The 18981-nt window shown below is 26.5% G+C and overlaps 1 protein-coding gene across 1 annotated transcript in view; it reads right to left on the reverse strand.

Annotated features, from left to right (window-relative positions):
- LOC101236599 (WD repeat-containing protein 31) overlaps positions 1-18981 on the reverse strand; it is a 28526-nt gene that overhangs the window by 3389 nt on the left and 6156 nt on the right. Inside the window, exons 3-7 of the mRNA XM_065791086.1 lie at positions 13708-13782; positions 13495-13633; positions 13205-13305; positions 3821-3888; positions 3680-3740 (exon numbers count right to left, since the gene is read on the reverse strand). Coding sequence (XP_065647158.1) covers positions 3680-3740; positions 3821-3888; positions 13205-13305; positions 13495-13633; positions 13708-13782 — 444 coding nt within the window. The remainder of the gene's footprint in view (positions 1-3679; positions 3741-3820; positions 3889-13204; positions 13306-13494; positions 13634-13707; positions 13783-18981) is intronic.

An 18981-nucleotide genomic window follows, 5' to 3' on the forward strand; every position in this document is an offset into this window, starting at 1 on the left:
CAAGGAGAAAAATCCTATAGCTAAATTTGTTGTTCACTGCAAAGACTTACAATTGCTTTGTCAACAAGTACTTGAAATCAGAAACCTTTCTGATGACTACATTGTGAAACTAGGAGTTGATGGTGGTTTCTAAAAAAGTAGGCGTTGAAATTATGGAAAAAGATTCAACTGTACAATCTGTCTAAAACAACTTCTCACTGATTTTCTGGTGAAAGATTCTGGTGTTAAATATTAGTAATTGCCATATTGCTGATTGATATTATCTTAAAAAAAAAGCTTTAGCAATGTCAAACAAATTTTAAATCTGTTGAACCACAATGAACTTTCTTATATATTTTTTTGGTGATATAAAGCTGGCTCATATAACTTGCGGTCTTCAAGCACATTCTGCATCACACATGCTCATGATGTGACATTGCATTAAAAAATATTGCTGAGTGCGAATTTAAGAACTTTTGAAACAACAAAGTGAGATTGTCAGAAATTGAGCATGACTGGTGCAAGCATCAAGAAGGCAAATGAGTTCAAAAAATTAATCTATCCACCTATCATCAATGCCTCTGATGAATACTTGTACTTGATATGTTTCCGCTGATGGACATCCATCTGTTGCTTGGAGTTATGAATCATCTTCAACTATCTTTCTTCAAGATTCTGACATTTTCTTGCATGACTAACTTTACTTCACATTCAGCAGCAACTATTTTATGAAAGATAAAGCTGGAAATTAGTGCAGGAAGATTTTGAAGAGTGTGGATGTCTTGGAGAGATATGAGAGATATGCATTTCTTCTATGCATTTCTTCTCTCCAGCTTTTCCCTTTATTGATACACTAAGAAAGTTCAATGGTATTGTAAAAACTTAGTTTAGCAATGAACTTGATGATGTTGTGCTGATAAAATTTAGCAGTTTAGGGTCTTCTATATACAATTACAGAATACCACTATCATTCCAAATGTTCATGGTGCCAACAACCACATTTGACAACTCATCCAACACCACAATAGCTCTTTGGAAATTTATTGAGAGCAAGTAATCCATTATCTTCTTGGTTCCTGCTGGTAAAGGCACAAGAGACCAAACAAACCCACAGTCTATGAAGACAGGCTGCATAGAAGTATCTCAGAACTAGAGTAGCAAAATAAAACGTTTTTTTAATCTGTATATATATTTTTTTAATTTTAGTTTTTTCAAATTAAAAAAACCTATTATATGTTATTTTGAAACTTATTATGTCAGCAGTTAATACAAAATTTTAAATAACTGTCTAAAATATGATTTAAATTATTTTTTAAAATTAAAATAAGCAAGTTACTGAATCAACCTTACTAAACATACAGAATGTTTAGTAACATCGGTTAAGTCTGTTCACTAACACTGCCTAGAATAAATTCTTGTCTTTGACTTCAAGTCATAGATTATTTTGCATCACATATTTGATTTTCGAGATCTAAATTATGGGAAATAAAAACTAATTTTAACACTTATCATTTTTATTATTTGTAATCAAGGGCCATATTTACCCTGGTGGGGCCCCTAACCATGTTGATGTAAAAGACCATTCCCCACGAGGGTCCTGGGCTGTGAATTCCAGAATTTTTTTTTGAAATCAAAATTTCAAGAATTTCTTTATGAAATAACCTAGCAAAGTTTACCTTTTATAAATTTTTTTGTTCTGATAAAATTTTTGTTTTTGATTATAGAGCCTACTATAAACAAGTTGTCAATAGCTTGTTTGTTTGGTTTATTCATGATCATCAAAATTTACAAGTTATTGACAAAGAGCGGCACACCATGCTACTCTGTAATGAAAATATAGTTTTTAGATTTCAGATAAAGTTGAAACGCCAAAAACAAAGAAAGTTCGTATTTAAAATTGTTTAGGTTTTTTGAGTCCACCGCATTTTGGATAGAAGCATTCTATGGTTTGACAACATGGTTAGTGAGGAAGTTGTTTCTTTCTGCACAGTTTTGCACAAGTTGTGCTTTCAGTTGATTTGTCTGTTCACGCAGTTGGAGGCTGTACTTTAGACTCAGTGTTTGATTGAAGCTCAGGAACTGAGAAGTTAACTTTGTCAATTTTGATGATGATTTTGATTTGCTCAATAAGATATCCTCTTTCTTGTTGTTGCGTTAGCTTTGTCAAGTTAATTCTTGATAGTCTCTAAATATAAGACAAGTGTGTGAAGTTAACAGTATGTTTTTTGACTTGGTTTTAAACTTGTTCAAGTTTAGCTATGTCTTGAGCTGGAAATGGTGGTTTGTACTGCAAATTCTATATACGGGCGAATCTATAAAGTATACAGTGTGCGCCATAATGATGAACTTTGACCTCAAATAGCTTTCTTGAGCATGCCAAGCATTCGATTACCAGCTGATGCAGCCGCAAAACTTTTTGGTATTGCTGCACCTAGGTGCATTATAAAATACAAGTCAATTTTTTTATCTTTAGTTTTTGGGACCCCTAATTTTCTGGGGACCCTTGTAGCATGACACACCTAGCTTTTATCTAAACTCGAACCTGTATTTTTTATTTATTTGTGGGTTAAAGATTATCTACTAAATGATTTTTTAACTGCCATACTTGTTGATGGAAGCAATAAAATTTAACTAGCGGTATTGGACAGTGTTGGAGCATATGAACAACATAGTAATATGAATAACAATACAACAAGATCAAAAATACCTATTACAGACTAACAAAATTGTCAACAATTTTTTAGGAATTTTTACCCTTCTCCCCCTTGTCAACAATTTGTTAAATTTCCAGAGCCCGCTTCCTCCCTCTCCTATTAAATTACGTCAACATTTGACTACTCTTCTTCCTCTCCCTCCTTCCTAACCTCATTGAGAAAAAACATCCTTATTTTTTTAAATAATTTAATTTATTTTATAAAGTAAAATTGTTGGCATCAATTTTTCTCGACTTCTTCCCTTCTTCTTGTCAACAACTGTCAAAAATTTTCAGACTTCTTTCCCTACTTTTTTGAAATAACTAATGGCCTTACCTTAACTATGTTTAAAATTTAATAAAGTAGTATTTTTTTTTAAAAAAAACACAACATTTAAAAAAAAAAAAAAAACGCATTGGTTTTTTTCGGTCGCAACTCTACTCAGAATTCAACAGCAAAAAAACTTAATTAAGAACATTCAAATCATTTTACTAAAATAATTTTACTAAATTTCATTTTACTAAACTTTTAATAAAATATGTTTGTAAAAAGAGGAGTAGAAATTTAAAAATTATACTTAATCATGTCAGAGTTGAAAAAAATTGTTTATTTACCTTTGAATTTACTGCTTAGGCATTACTTATACTGTGGGAATAAATAAAAATGGCTGATACCAATTTAATGTTCATCATCTACTTATTCAAAACAATTTTATGGAAAACTCGAAAAAATTTTTGGATTTTTTTTTTTTTTAATATTTTTTATTTCTACTCTATATCGACCTTTATTTAAAACTCTCTTGTAATAACCATGCATTGGGTAAAAGTAAAAAAATGAACAACAGATTTCAAAATGAACAACAGATTTCAAGTTTTCTAATGCAATTTTATGCAATATTTGAAATAGGATTTTTTCCTGCGTCAAGAAAAAAACTGATTGTCATCATGTCCTGTATAATGTACTTAAACATGATTACATTAAATAAAAAAATTTCGTAAAAAACTTACTTGAAAATAATTTTTTTTTGGTAAACATGAAACAACAAAAAGAGTTTTAGGATCCATAAGCCTAAATAAGATAATGCTTCAAAAAACAAGAAACCTATTATTTCTAACAGCTTTAACTGAAAAATAAACCAAATTTCAAACTTGGTAGATCTGTCTTCACTGGATTGAAAAATCAAGTTGTTTTCATGTGACCATTTAATATCTGTAACCTATAATCATAATAAAATAAATGTATTGTAAAAAATTGTAATATCAACATATCTTTAGTATTTAGTTTTTAAATCAGTATAGTATTTAAATCAAAAGTCATTGAAAAGACTAGAGCTTCGATTTCTACATGATTATTGATACCATTCTATGATTATTGATACCATACTTACCAACACCATACTTTAATTCAATAAAAAACATTGACAAATCCACAGTACTAGCATGGGAACATGTATGTACTTTAAGTACCATTATTATTGAACAGTTCCCTCATGCTAATAAATTTTACATAATTTTATTAACAATTTTTTTTCATTTTCACAGGATCCAGAGTGTAACTACTGTTAGTTAATAATTTAAACAACTTTCACTCTCCAATCAAGTTAACATTTAACCATTTGGACAGCCTCATACACTTTTTAGATATAACCATCAACTAAACTACACAAGGGTATATCCACAAGACTCTAAATTCCCCAAGTTACACTTAGTCTCCATTTTAACTCACACCATCCCCTAAACATCAAAATGAACATCATTTACTCTCAGTTCATTTGTTACAATTCAATAATTTCTGAACATGACTTATTACAGATTTTGAAACACAAGACAGCTGATTCTTAAAGGATATCACATTATCAATGACACTAGGCAAGTCACAATACTAACTTATCCATGCTATTATTTCCCCGAAAGACCATACACACTATTTTACCCTAGTCATACTATATAGCCACAGAGGCACCCAAATCATTATAACAATTAGGGAGCACTGACATACCATCGAAGACAATCCTGAAATATCCATTATTTTTCCAGTCAAACCCACCTATAAGTATTCAAAAATCCACATGACACACACACACTTTCAGTTTAATGCTCAAATTATGGGTTGCTCAAATTATGAGTTAATTGTTTAGTTATACTTTATGTTCTCTTGGTCGGATTTAATACCACCATTGTTGTTATGATCACCATATTGTAGCACCATTAGATGACATCTCTAAAGAGCTATAAAAAACATTGATCTTTTTTTTCATTTGAGATCTCTCCAACTGGGTTTTATATCTGGTTTTTTACATATAGAGTAGATTCTTGTGTACTATCTAGTTCACAGCCTTCTATAATAACAGACCTTGACATTATGCAAAATGCCATAAAAACTGAAAGCCGATTAAACATTAGATTATTTTTATTTATATATTTTCATAATAAGTAGGATGTAATGGTAGTCTATGTTTTCTAATAAAAATCTCTAATAAAGACAGAAATGTAAAAGGAAAACCAAAAAACTGTTAAAAGGTAATTATACTTTTTATGTTTCAGATTTCATCAAGAATATCAAGGTAATATTAAATAATATTAATAACAAGCAGAACCATAATAATGTATATAACTATATATAAGAAAGATAACGGTATTTTTTTTGCTTTCAGAAACATAACTAAAAAAAAAAGGTAACAATAAATATCCCTAACAATGAAAAATACCAACAAAAATTGATTCCTACGAAAAAAAAAGTTGTATCAATATATCTCAACAAGGTAAATATTTACAAATTCAATTATATTGAGAAACATAAAGGCTACAGAGGAAATAAAAAACATAACAAGAAAATAACATAATAAATTACAAAACTAATTTTCACATAAATTATGAAAGCTTTAGTATTTTCAATTTAGATTCTTTGCTACTGCTGCGAGTGGTAATTAGTGAGTAATTCTTTAGCGAAATATTAGAAAATGTTCTGCATTGTTTTTCTGTTATTTTAAATTTATATTTAGCAAGGATGCGAAGTCCGGAGTCGGAGTCAATGGAGTCCCTATTTTAGCCCGGAGTCTTAGAAGTCCATAAAAATTTTAGGACTCCGGAACTCTTTTTTTTTTATTTTAGTTAATAATATGCCTTAAAAAGACCTTGTCACAAAGCACTAAAAAAAAGCATTTGACCGGGAGGCTAACCATCTGTTTTGCCAATTTTATTTATTTGGCCAGATTGAGTATGGGTTGAATGTCGCGCCTAGTTAAGAAGCGTTACGCAGCTCGCATTTTACGTGCGAAATGGCCATTTGCCTACATTCAGTAGTTTTACGTTAAACCAAAACTTTTATCGTTTAGAATATTTAAATTATCTTTTGATATTGTTTATGTGTCGTTTATTCAGAAAATATAAAATAAAAGCATTTAGCCGCAATTGTGATCTAATAGGTTTTTTGTTAAAGAAACAGTTTGTTTAATTTTTTTTTGTTTTGTTAAAATTAGTTAAAGAAAATAAAGTGTTTTAAGTTTAAAAATTATTAAAAGCGTTATTAAAATAAAAAATGAATTTTTTTATTTTAATAACGCTTACTGAAAAATTGCAATAAAAGCGGTATGGTTTAGATACGAAAAGCTATCAAATTTAACTCACAAATTAATTATACGCAATAAAATAAAAAAAAATTCAAATGTCTGTAAGTTTGCGCTATTGAGCCAAACTAACGATCTAGACTAATGGTAAAAAACCTACCATCTAAATCAGAAAGAAGCCAAAAAAAAAGGCTTATAAAAATACCTCAACAAATAAATAAAAATTATTTTGCGTAACAATTCCTTTGACGGAATAACTACTAACGTCATCAATTCGTAACTAGTCATGTTAACAACTTTCCTAAGGATGTTTTCGAGAGTTGTTATACAGATAATTAATTTGGTGAAGCATATATAACAGAGAGCAAATACTTTGCATGTTCACACTAACTTGCAATAACAACATTTTTATTTATAATAATATTTACTGTTTACTCGTGAGCAACAATCTTGACTAGTAATGGCCGCTAACTAAGCATCAGTTACTATCTACAGACATTTTCATCATACAAATAAAATGATGAATGGATGTAAAGTAGTATGCTTCAAATGTCTTGTACCCGAAAAAAGTAAAAGTAATGAGTTATGCGGTAAAGAAATTACATGTGCCGCAAAAGCTCGCATTAGCAAACTTATACGACATTTATCTAGAAAACACGCGGAGCTCGTCATTACGTTAGGAAAGAAAAAATTGAAAAACAATTAGAAGAAAAGAATAAGAAGCAAAAACATACAGCCATCAAAGGCAGCACTTCACAGCAATCCATATTAAAGTGTTTTGTACCGCAGCAAATTAATTTGCATATAGCAAAAGATGAGTTTTTAGAAGCCTTAAACCAGCTGGTTTTGATTGAAGGTCTTTCATTCCAGGTTCAAATTATTTTTTCGTTTATATTTATTAGTCATTTCAATAAAAATCTAAAAAATTATGTTTTTTTGCCATTTTTTAATAAAAATTATTCTAAAAACAATTTCTATAGGCGTTTAATCGGGAACCTATTCAAAAGCTTTGTGGAAAAGTTGCATCTCATTTTGGATTTAAAATGAATAGAGATAATATGAGAATTCAAATTAGTGATCTTGCCAAAAAGCATCGCGAACAAATCAAAAACAAATTATCAGAAATGCTAATTTATTTAAAAGTCGATTCTACATCTAGGCATATGCGCCACTACCTCGGTATAAATGTGCAATACTCAAACAATGATGAAATTGTTGTCATCAATCTTGGCACTATCGATACGAAAAGAAAACAAACGGCGGAATACACTAAAAAAATTATTGAGAAGTGTTTAGATAAGTTTGGAATCAATAAAATTAATATTTTAGGCCTCAGTGTTGACAACGCAGCAGTGAGTAACATATTTTAAAATTCACCTATAATTTTTTAAAATGAAGGACATTGTATATTAAATTGATATTAAAATTAATATTTTAAATAAAAACATTTAAAAAATAAACTTTTTTGATAAAACCGTATATTCACTAAATTTTCAGTTAACTATTGAAATCATAATTAATATATTTAGGTGAATATAAAGTTGGTGCCCGACTTTGGTATCAGCGCCATTGAGGAAATCAAAAATGACGAAAGCGATCTTTCAGTTGAAACTGATGAGTTTGATGAAGATAGTCAAAATAAAGCAGACAATGCGGCAGCAGTCTTGGCAAGTGGAGTTGCCGGTAGAATGAATCTTATACATCTTCAAAGATGTGCTGTCCACACTTTACAGCTAGCTGCGAATGATGCATTGAAGATGCCCACAATAAAAAGATTCCTCAGCCATGGAAGAGAAGTTGTCAAAACTGCGAGAAATTCTAAGTGGATTGACTTCTTCAGAGACCAAGCTCCACATCTTGTTCCAATACTAGATCAGGCTACCCGTTGGTCTAGCCAGTTCAATATGATCGAGAGGCTAATTCAGGTAAGTTATAGTTTATAACTTCTAAGTTTTATTTAAAGTATATAAACCGGTTTTCCAACCGGTATAGTATAAATCCAATTAGTTCAATGTTAATGACATTTACATTATTTAATAACGTGTAAAATTTAGTTTATGTAAATATTTCTTTAATAATCCTCTTTACTTAACTAGTTGAAAACGTAATACATATATTTAATGAATTCTTCTGTTCTTCTAGATTCGACCAGTAATTTAAAACCTGAATATGCAAAAAGAAGCTCCTAAAGAATTTAATGTGCAACCATATTTTTGGGGGATGTGGGAAGAACTGAGAGATGTATTGCATATGGCACGCGATCTAACTATCCGTCTTCAGCGTGAAAATATTACCGCAGGCGAATTCCTTTTTGATTGGAATTCAATAAAGTGTGAACAAGATGGGAAAAACAGTGACTTAGCCAGAGATTTCCAAATAGGCATGAATAATAGAGAAAGTGCACTACGCGAAAATTTGTTGTTTCTTGCAGCAGTTTACGTGGATATTAGGCATGGCTGTATGCTAACAGCGACTGAAGATAAGGTTTTTTTTTTTTATCAAAATGCATTTATATATATAGTTTTGAAAATTTAACTTTAAAAAATATGTATTCAAAAATTTATTAATATTTCTATAGATAGCTGCAGCTGATGGACTTTGGAAAATTAATTACAAACTGATTCAACTGGCTAATAAAAATAAAAATAATGATGAACTCGACAAAATTAAAAACGCAGTAGCGCGCAACTCTTTTTCAGTTCATGTTGCCGAATCTAGTTCAGAAAACGAAGAGGATGCTTCACCAGTCGCGAAGCGACGACCAAATTTATTTATGCTATGTGAACAGGAGATTGAAAAGAATTGTTCAAAAGAACAAATGCAGGTTCAACTAGACGTAATTGAAACGGAGTTTCGACAAGCTCTAAAAACAATTCCGGAAATTCAATCAATGTTTAAAGATACCTCCTCCAACTTAGACGACTTTATAAAACTTAACCCATTTAAAGCAATTAAACAGTTCCCTGAGGTTTTACGGAATGCATGCCGAGTTGCTTTGTCGCTACCCATATCCCAAGTCAGTGTTGAGCGGCTGTTTTCAGTTTTAAAGCACATGACACCAGATCATCGTAGTCGAATTACATCTGAGTTAATTGACGATATGCTTTTTTTACAAACAAACAAGTTTTTTATATGAATAATTTTTGACAATGTAGATATTATAATATTTTGTTCTTGTAACTTTATAATTTAGAGTGTAATTAATGTAAATAAACATTTAAATCTTTTTATAATTCTATGACCATATGTTTTCAAATAAACTGAGAAATTGAGAATTCTGTGCATGCAGCAATACAAAATAAATAAAAGTTATCTTTGGAGTTGTATTATTCTTATTAAGCAGTGGTTGCGCTCGGCTGCACCCACGGATCCCTTATTTTTCCTAAAAAGTAAAGGAACCGTAGTTCAAACCCACCTTTGGGCAAGTTTTGCGACATCGGTTAGGAAGGAGGAGTGAATTCCTGTTAATTGCTTTTCCGCAGTGCTCTGTGATAAGACCAAATAGACTACTTAAGGAACCAAAAATAAATATATTTATGTATATATATATATATATATATATATATATATATATATATATATATATATATATATATATATATATATATATATATATATATATATATATATATTATTCATAATAAAAATATTACTGGTACCCTATCACTTTTCTGGCATTTATACATAAAAACTCCAGATAATAAAAATCCTTATTTAATTTAAGAAAGAAAAAAAAAAATCCGGAGTCCGGAGTCGGAGTCCATGATTTTTGAGCACAGAGTCCGGAGTCCCAAAAAATCGATGGAGCTTCGCATCCCTGATATTTAGGTGTTATGAACTGAATCTGAATAACAAAAAATGTTCTGCATAAAAGAGCTAATAGCATCTTGAAAAAAAAAAAAAGCAAAAGACCATTCGACAAGAGTATCAGATGGGATTTCAAGTCTGCCTCTTCTACATGATTATTGATACCATTCTATGATTATTGTAATACCAATTGAGTATGTTGAATATCAATTTTTTTAATTACAGATTTAGCATTTATTAAGTAAGTAACTCCAGATCCCTGTCGAAGCTTAGAAAAAACTTTTTCAAATTGATCTGTTGAAAACCAACCTAATCAGAACTACTTTACTCCATTACTCAACTAAGTTTTTACTAGATCAATAAAGTTATTGCATGTATTCGCTATTATAATTCTGGTATTTAGCGAAAACTGTTTTACTCACTTACCTCTGGGTCTTTTAAAATTTGACAGTTCAGCAATATCTCGTAGCAGTTGTAACTGTTAATCACCAACTGAGTGGATTTTTCCAAATAATTCATTTCTAAACTGAACTTTTTCAATAAATACGGCAATACCTTCAAATGCTTTATCTTTACTTTCTGAATGCATTCTTATGGCGGCTACTGTTTCTTTGCAAAAAACAAACAAAACTTTACAGATTGTTTCTATATTGATTTTGGATAAACTGATTTAGCTGTAAGTTTAGAGAGTTTAAACTCAGTTTTATATAAAGTTTCCAAATCACCCCACTTAGCTAAAGCCAGTTCTCCATTGTGCAAAAATAGAAGCTCACCAGTCTTTTCTGTCAATCAATTGTTTCATATAGATTTTAAGAGATACACATAATCATATAATAAGTATATACCTAATGTTGTTAACCATGGCTTTTTTTAACTGTTTTTAACATTTCAAAAAATTGTTGATTTACTCATTTACCATCAGTAATTATTGCCAATGACTTACTACTATCAATATTACTTATTCTATCAACAATTTGTTGACATTAAGCAAACCAAAATTCAGAGGAAAGATTTGCAACAGGTTGAGCTCTACATATAAATTCTGAACCTCCAAAAAGATTTTTAATCACAAATAATAAAATTGTTTTAGCTTACTATTAGAGTATTTTACTGCATGACTAAACAAAGCACCTTTTTAGTAAAGTAATGAAGTTTTGACATAAACCTCATGAATTAAAAGTTTGAAAGTTCTTTTCAATGGATCTAAATTCATAAAAATACTATTTATGAAATTTAGGTCCTCTATTGAGCTTATTTTTGAAGTCAATTGTGTTAAAGTCAGTATGCTTGGCAACTTGTAGTCAATACACAAACAAATGTATAAACTTTGCATAGCAAAATACTTAAATGCTCTACGTATAATATCTGGAGTATATAAAACTTCACCTACGTTATCTTTTCTCATAGCATTGAAGTGCTTGAATAGAATATTTGACTGTTGTAAACTTTCTTTATTCTTTAAACATCTAACTGCTTCAAATAAAACTGATTTTATTTTTATTAATTTTAATTTGTTTACATTTAATTTAAAGTTTCCAAATGAAATATTACAAGTTGTGCCATTATGGTAAGCTACAAATAAATAATCATAGAAAGCTTCTAAAACAAATAATGGAACATCAAATTTGTACATTTTTGATTGTTGGTGTAAACGTTTTTTATTAGCCTGGAAAACAATAACATCATTATTATCACTTAAAAAAGATTGAATATTGTAAAATATAAGTTTATCCTTTTTTACAAAAAAAGGATGAACTTATTTTTTTAACTCATCTGGTAAAATATTTCTCAAAGTTACAGCTTTTCTAACTATAGTCGCTGGTTTGGGTAAGCAACTAGGCTTCAAAAGGTGCATTATCTGGCCAATTCAGTCGATATACTGCTGTATAGTCTGAAACAATAAAATCTGTTCTTGGGAATTCTTCAGGAATTTATAAATCGATTTCTTGTTGTTAAGTGATAGTATGACTTTCAAAGTGGTACACAGCATTTTGAAGGCATCTTACCTATTACTGTATCTTATTGATAGTTCGACAATATTATCATCTTACAATGTTAACTTTTATGTCTTGAAGTTGTGCTATCTAAATTATAAACCAATCGAATTTGAAAGATTTTTAAAAAAAAAAGCAAATGCAAACTTTCGTCTTAAGTTAAAAGATAAAAATATAAACACAGTAAAAAATATAAACACAGTAAAAAATATAAACACAGTAAAAAATATAAACACAGTAAAAAATATAAACACAGTAAAAAATATAAACACAGCAAAAAATATAAACACAGTAAAAAATATAAACACAGTAGTATAAATTGGCCTTCAGTCAAACAACTTTATTGCGCGATGTCAAGGCTTGTTTTTATAGAAGCCTGTGATCTAATTCTTTATATTTTATCGGTTTATAAGTATACACATCCTATTATGATGCAACATATGTAAGAAACTACATCCACACAAATCTAGTATACTATTTTAATTAAATAAATTTAGTTGCACAAAACAACAATAGTGATTGTTATCAAAATAGTGAGTTGCATAAATTATAAGATAGTTGCATAAACTATTATAATTCATTTAATCATTGTTACAATAGATATTATCATAGCAATATGTAACTAACAAAATTTTTATTATCATTATTTTTATTTTATTGTAACATTTATCTTTTTTTTTAAATTTTATTTATTTTAAATCAAGTATTTAGAAGATAAAATTTTTACATATCGAAAACTTTTACTTAATGATCATTCTAACACTTTATTAATTTAATAGATGTGGATACGATCACTATGGTCACTAGAGTCTATTCTTTTAAAACCTAGTCAAAGTCTCCAGGAAGTTTAAATATGACATCAGGAAGTTGAAACTTGATCAGCTCATGGACTTTTAAGTCTAAGTGGTTTATTTCCATGGTAAATGAAGTACTTAAACTAAATACAAAATTGCATTTTTATTAACAAGGTGCATTTCCATACTATTGTTGATAAAAATACAACTTTTGTATTAAGCTAAAATATTTAACATTATTTACTATTTTTGCAATTTAACTTACTCTGGTTCTCATAAAAAATGTCTGTACTTTGAAACATTTTCTGTGATTTTTCTAGTCTACAACTTTTATAAATAATAAATTGAACTATGAAAATATAAAATAGTTACCATATTTTGAGCAATAGAACTTGATTTTAGAACACATTTAGTAGAAACATCCCAAAGTTTCACAGTACAATCTCTTGAACCTGACACCATTTGGGTACCATCTTGGTTATCATCATAATCAAAAAAAAAAAACTCTAAAAAGCTATTATTCAAAAAATTTCTTGCATACTATAAAAAATTCATCATTGATAATGCAACAAAAAATATACCAATAAAATAATATAAATAAAAATATAACAATAAAAAATATACAAATAAATAATATAAATAAAAGTATAAAAATAAAAAACCTTGGTTTGTTGATAAAGCTGTAACCACTAATTTGTGATCTTCATACTTCTGAATGACTTGTGTGTCAAAAGAATTAAAACAAATAACTTTATCTCTGGAAGAAGAAAAGAAGCCAATGTGCCTTGGATGCGATACAACCTAAAAAGTTCAAATAAAAATCATTAAAAAAAAGTTAGTGCATAGATTTGATGTTTTTGTACAACTAAACAAACCTGTGTTATTTCAGCTTGATGCGGAGAGTATCGGCTGATTTTATTCTTTGACTCAACATCATAACAATCAATATTCTAATAACAAAAGTTCATTGTTATAACTACTATACAATACAAATTTATTACTTTATCAAAGATGTAGATACTTATGAATAAAAGGAAGTAGTAACAATATATAAAAGTTTGTTGAACTAAATTAAATTACTTTATCAAAGATGTAGATACTTATGAATAAAAGGAAGTAGTAACAATATATAAAAGTTTGTTAAACTAAATTAAATTACTTTATCAAAGATGTAGATACTTATGAATAAAAGGAAGTAGTAACAATATATAAAAGTTTGTTAAACTAAATTAAATTACTTTATCAAAGATGTAGATACTTATGAATAAAAGGAAGTAGTAACAATATATAAAAGTTTGTTAAACTAAATTAAATTACTTTATCAAAGATGTAGATACTTATGAATAAAAGGAAGTAGTAACAATATATAAAAGTTTGTTAAACTAAATTAAATTACTTTATCAAAGATGTAGATACTTATGAATAAAAGGAAGTAGTAACAATATATAAAAGTTTGTTAAACTAAATTAAATTACTTTATCAAAGATGTAGATACTTATGAATAAAAGGAAGTAGTAACAATATATAAAAGTTTGTTAAACTAAATTAAATTACTTTATCAAAGATGTAGATACTTATGAATAAAAGGAAGTAGTAACAATATATAAAAGTTTGTTAAACTAAATTAAATTACTTTATCAAAGATGTAGATACTTATGAATAAAAGGAAGTAGTAACAATATATAAAAGTTTGTTAAACTAAATTAAATTACTTTATCAAAGATGTAGATACTTATGAATAAAAGGAAGTAGTAACAATATATAAAAGTTTGTTGAACTAAATTAAATTACTTTATCAAAGATGTAGATACTTATGAATAAAAGGAAGTAGTAACAATATATAAAAGTTTGTTAAACTAAATTAAATTACTTTATCAAAGATGTAGATACTTATGAATAAAAGGAAGTAGTAACAATATATAAAAGTTTGTTAAACTAAATTAAATTACTTTATCAAAGATGTAGATACTTATGAATAAAAGGAAGTAGTAACAATATATAAAAGTTTGTTAAACTAAATTAAATTACTTTATCAAAGATGTAGATACTTATGAATAAAAGGAAGTAGTAACAATATATAAAAGTTTGTTAAACTAAATTAAATTACTTTATCAAAGATGTAGATACTTATGAATAAAAGGAAGTAGTAACAATATATAAAAGTTTGTTAAACTAAATTAAATTACTTTATCAAAGATGTAGATACTTATGAATAAAAGGAAGTAGTAACAATATATAAAAGTTTGTTAAACTAAATTAAATTACTTTATCAAAGATGTAGATACTTATGAATAAAAGGAAGTAGTAACAATATATAAAAGTTTGTTAAACTAAATTAAATTACTTTATCAAAGATGTAGATACTTATGAATAAAAGGAAGTAGTAACAATATATAAAAGTTTGTTGAACTAAATTAAATTACTTTATCAAAGATGTAGATACTTATGAATAAAAGGAAGTAGTAACAATATATAAAAGTTTGTTGAACTAAATTAAATTACTTTATCAAAGATGTAGATACTTATGAATAAAAGGAAGTAGTAACAATATATAAAAGTTTGTTGAACTAAATTAAATTACTTTATCAAAGATGTAGATACTTATGAATAAAAGGAAGTAGTAACAATATATAAAAGTTTGTTGAACTAAATTAAATTACTTTATCAAAGATGTAGATACTTATGAATAAAAGGAAGTAGTAACAATATATAAAAGTTTGTTGAACTAAATTAAATTACTTTATCAAAGATGTAGATACTTATGAATAAAAGGAAGTAGTAACAATATATAAAAGTTTGTTGAACTAAATTAAATTACTTTATCAAAGATGTAGATACTTATGAATAAAAGGAAGTAGTAACAATATATAAAAGTTTGTTGAACTAAATTAAATTACTTTATCAAAGATGTAGATACTTATGAATAAAAGGAAGTAGTAACAATATATAAAAGTTTGTTGAACTAAATTAAATTACTTTATCAAAGATGTAGATACTTATGAATAAAAGGAAGTAGTAACAATATATAAAAGTTTGTTAAACTAAATTAAATTACTTTATCAAAGATGTAGATACTTATGAATAAAAGGAAGTAGTAACAATATATAAAAGTTTGTTAAACTAAATTAAATTACTTTATCAAAGATGTAGATACTTATGAATAAAAGGAAGTAGTAACAATATATAAAAGTTTGTTAAACTAAATTAAATTACTTTATCAAAGATGTAGATACTTATGAATAAAAGGAAGTAGTAACAATATATAAAAGTTTGTTGAACTAAATTAAATTACTTTATCAAAGATGTAGATACTTATGAATAAAAGGAAGTAGTAACAATATATAAAAGTTTGTTAAACTAAATTAAATTACTTTATCAAAGATGTAGATACTTATGAATAAAAGGAAGTAGTAACAATATATAAAAGTTTGTTAAACTAAATTAAATTACTTTATCAAAGATGTAGATACTTATGAATAAAAGGAAGTAGTAACAATATATAAAAGTTTGTTAAACTAAATTAAATTACTTTATCAAAGATGTAGATACTTATGAATAAAAGGAAGTAGTAACAATATATAAAAGTTTGTTAAACTAAATTAAATTACTTTATCAAAGATGTAGATACTTATGAATAAAAGGAAGTAGTAACAATATATAAAAGTTTGTTAAACTAAATTAAATTACTTTATCAAAGATGTAGATACTTATGAATAAAAGGAAGTAGTAACAATATATAAAAGTTTGTTAAACTAAATTAAATTACTTTATCAAAGATGTAGATACTTATGAATAAAAGGAAGTAGTAACAATATATAAAAGTTTGTTAAACTAAATTAAATTACTTTATCAAAGATGTAGATACTTATGAATAAAAGGAAGTAGTAACAATATATAAAAGTTTGTTAAACTAAATTAAATTACTTTATCAAAGATGTAGATACTTATGAATAAAAGGAAGTAGTAACAATATATAAAAGTTTGTTAAACTAAATTAAATTACTTTATCAAAGATGTAGATACTTATGAATAAAAGGAAGTAGTAACAATATATAAAAGTTTGTTAAACTAAATTAAATTACTTTATCAAAGATGTAGATACTTATGAATAAAAGGAAGTAGTAACAATATATAAAAGTTTGTTGAACTAAATTAAATTACTTTATCAAAGATGTAGATACTTATGAATAAAAGGAAGTAGTAACAATATATAAAAGTTTGTTAAACTAAATTAAATTACTTTATCAAAGATGTAGATACTTATGAATAAAAGGAAGTAGTAACAATATATAAAAGTTTGTTGAACTAAATTAAATTACTTTATCAAAGATGTAGATACTTATGAATAAAAGGAAGTAGTAACAATATATAAAAGTTTGTTAAACTAAATTAAATTACTTTATCAAAGATGTAGATACTTATGAATAAAAGGAAGTAGTAACAATATATAAAAGTTTGTTAAACTAAATTAAATTACTTTATCAAAGATGTAGATACTTATGAATAAAAGGAAGTAGTAACAATATATAAAAGTTTGTTAAACTAAATTAAATTACTTTATCAAAGATGTAGATACTTATGAATAAAAGGAAGTAGTAACAATATATAAAAGTTTGTTAAACTAAATTAAATTACTTTATCAAAGATGTAGATACTTATGAATAAAAGGAAGTAGTAACAATATATAAAAGTTTGTTGAACTAAATTAAATTACTTTATCAAAGATGTAGATACTTATGAATAAAAGGAAGTAGTAACAATATATAAAAGTTTGTTAAACTAAATTAAATTACTTTATCAAAGATGTAGATACTTATGAATAAAAGGAAGTAGTAACAATATATAAAAGTTTGTTAAACTAAATTAAATTACTTTATCAAAGATGTAGATACTTATGAATAAAAGGAAGTAGTAACAATATATAAAAGTTTGTTAAACTAAATTAAATTACTTTATCAAAGATGTAGATACTTATGAATAAAAGGAAGTAGTAACAATATATAAAAGTTTGTTAAACTAAATTAAATTACTTTATCAAAGATGTAGATACTTATGAATAAAAGGAAGTAGTAACAATATATAAAAGTTTGTTAAACTAAATTAAATTACTTTATCAAAGATGTAGATACTTATGAATAAAAGGAAGTAGTAACAATATATAAAAGTTTGTTGAACTAAATTAAATTACTTTATCAAAGATGTAGATACTTATGAATAAAAGGAAGTAGTAACAATATATAAAAGTTTGTTAAACTAAATTAAATTACTTTATCAAAGATGTAGATACTTATGAATAAAAGGAAGTAGTAACAATATATAAAAGTTTGTTGAACTAAATTAAATTACTTTATCAAAGATGTAGATACTTATGAATAAAAGGAAGTAGTAACAATATATAAAAGTTTGTTAAACTAAATTAAATTACTTTATCAAAGATGTAGATACTTATGAATAAAAGGAAGTAGTAACAATATATAAAAGTTTGTTGAACTAAATTAAATTACTTTATCAAAGATGTAGATACTTATGAATAAAAGGAAGTAGTAACAATATATAAAAGTTTGTTGAACTAAATTAAATTACTTTATCAAAGATGTAGATACTTATGAATAAAAGGAAGTAGTAACAATATATAAAAGTTTGTTGAACTAAATTAAATTACTTTATCAAAGATGTAGATACTTATGAATAAAAGGAAGTAGTAACAATATATAAAAGTTTGTTGAACTAAATTAAATTACTTTATCAAAGATGTAGATACTTATGAATAAAAGGAAGTAGTAACAATATATAAAAGTTTGTTGAACTAAATTAAATTACTTTATCAAAGATGTAGATACTTATGAATAAAAGGAAGTAGTAACAATATATAAAAGTTTGTTGAACTAAATTAAATTACTTTATCAAAGATGTAGATACTTATGAATAAAAGGAAGTAGTAACAATATATAAAAGTTTGTTGAACTAAATTAAATTACTTTATCAAAGATGTAGATACTTATGAATAAAAGGAAGTAGTAACAATATATAAAAGTTTGTTAAACTAAATTAAATTACTTTATCAAAGATGTAGATACTTATGAATAAAAGGAAGTAGTAACAATATATAAAAGTTTGTTAAACTAAATTAAATTACTTTATCAAAGATG

Source organism: Hydra vulgaris, chromosome 02, assembly GCF_038396675.1.
Source record: "Hydra vulgaris chromosome 02, alternate assembly HydraT2T_AEP".
In the NCBI taxonomy this organism is placed as follows: Eukaryota; Metazoa; Cnidaria; class Hydrozoa; order Anthoathecata; family Hydridae; genus Hydra; species Hydra vulgaris.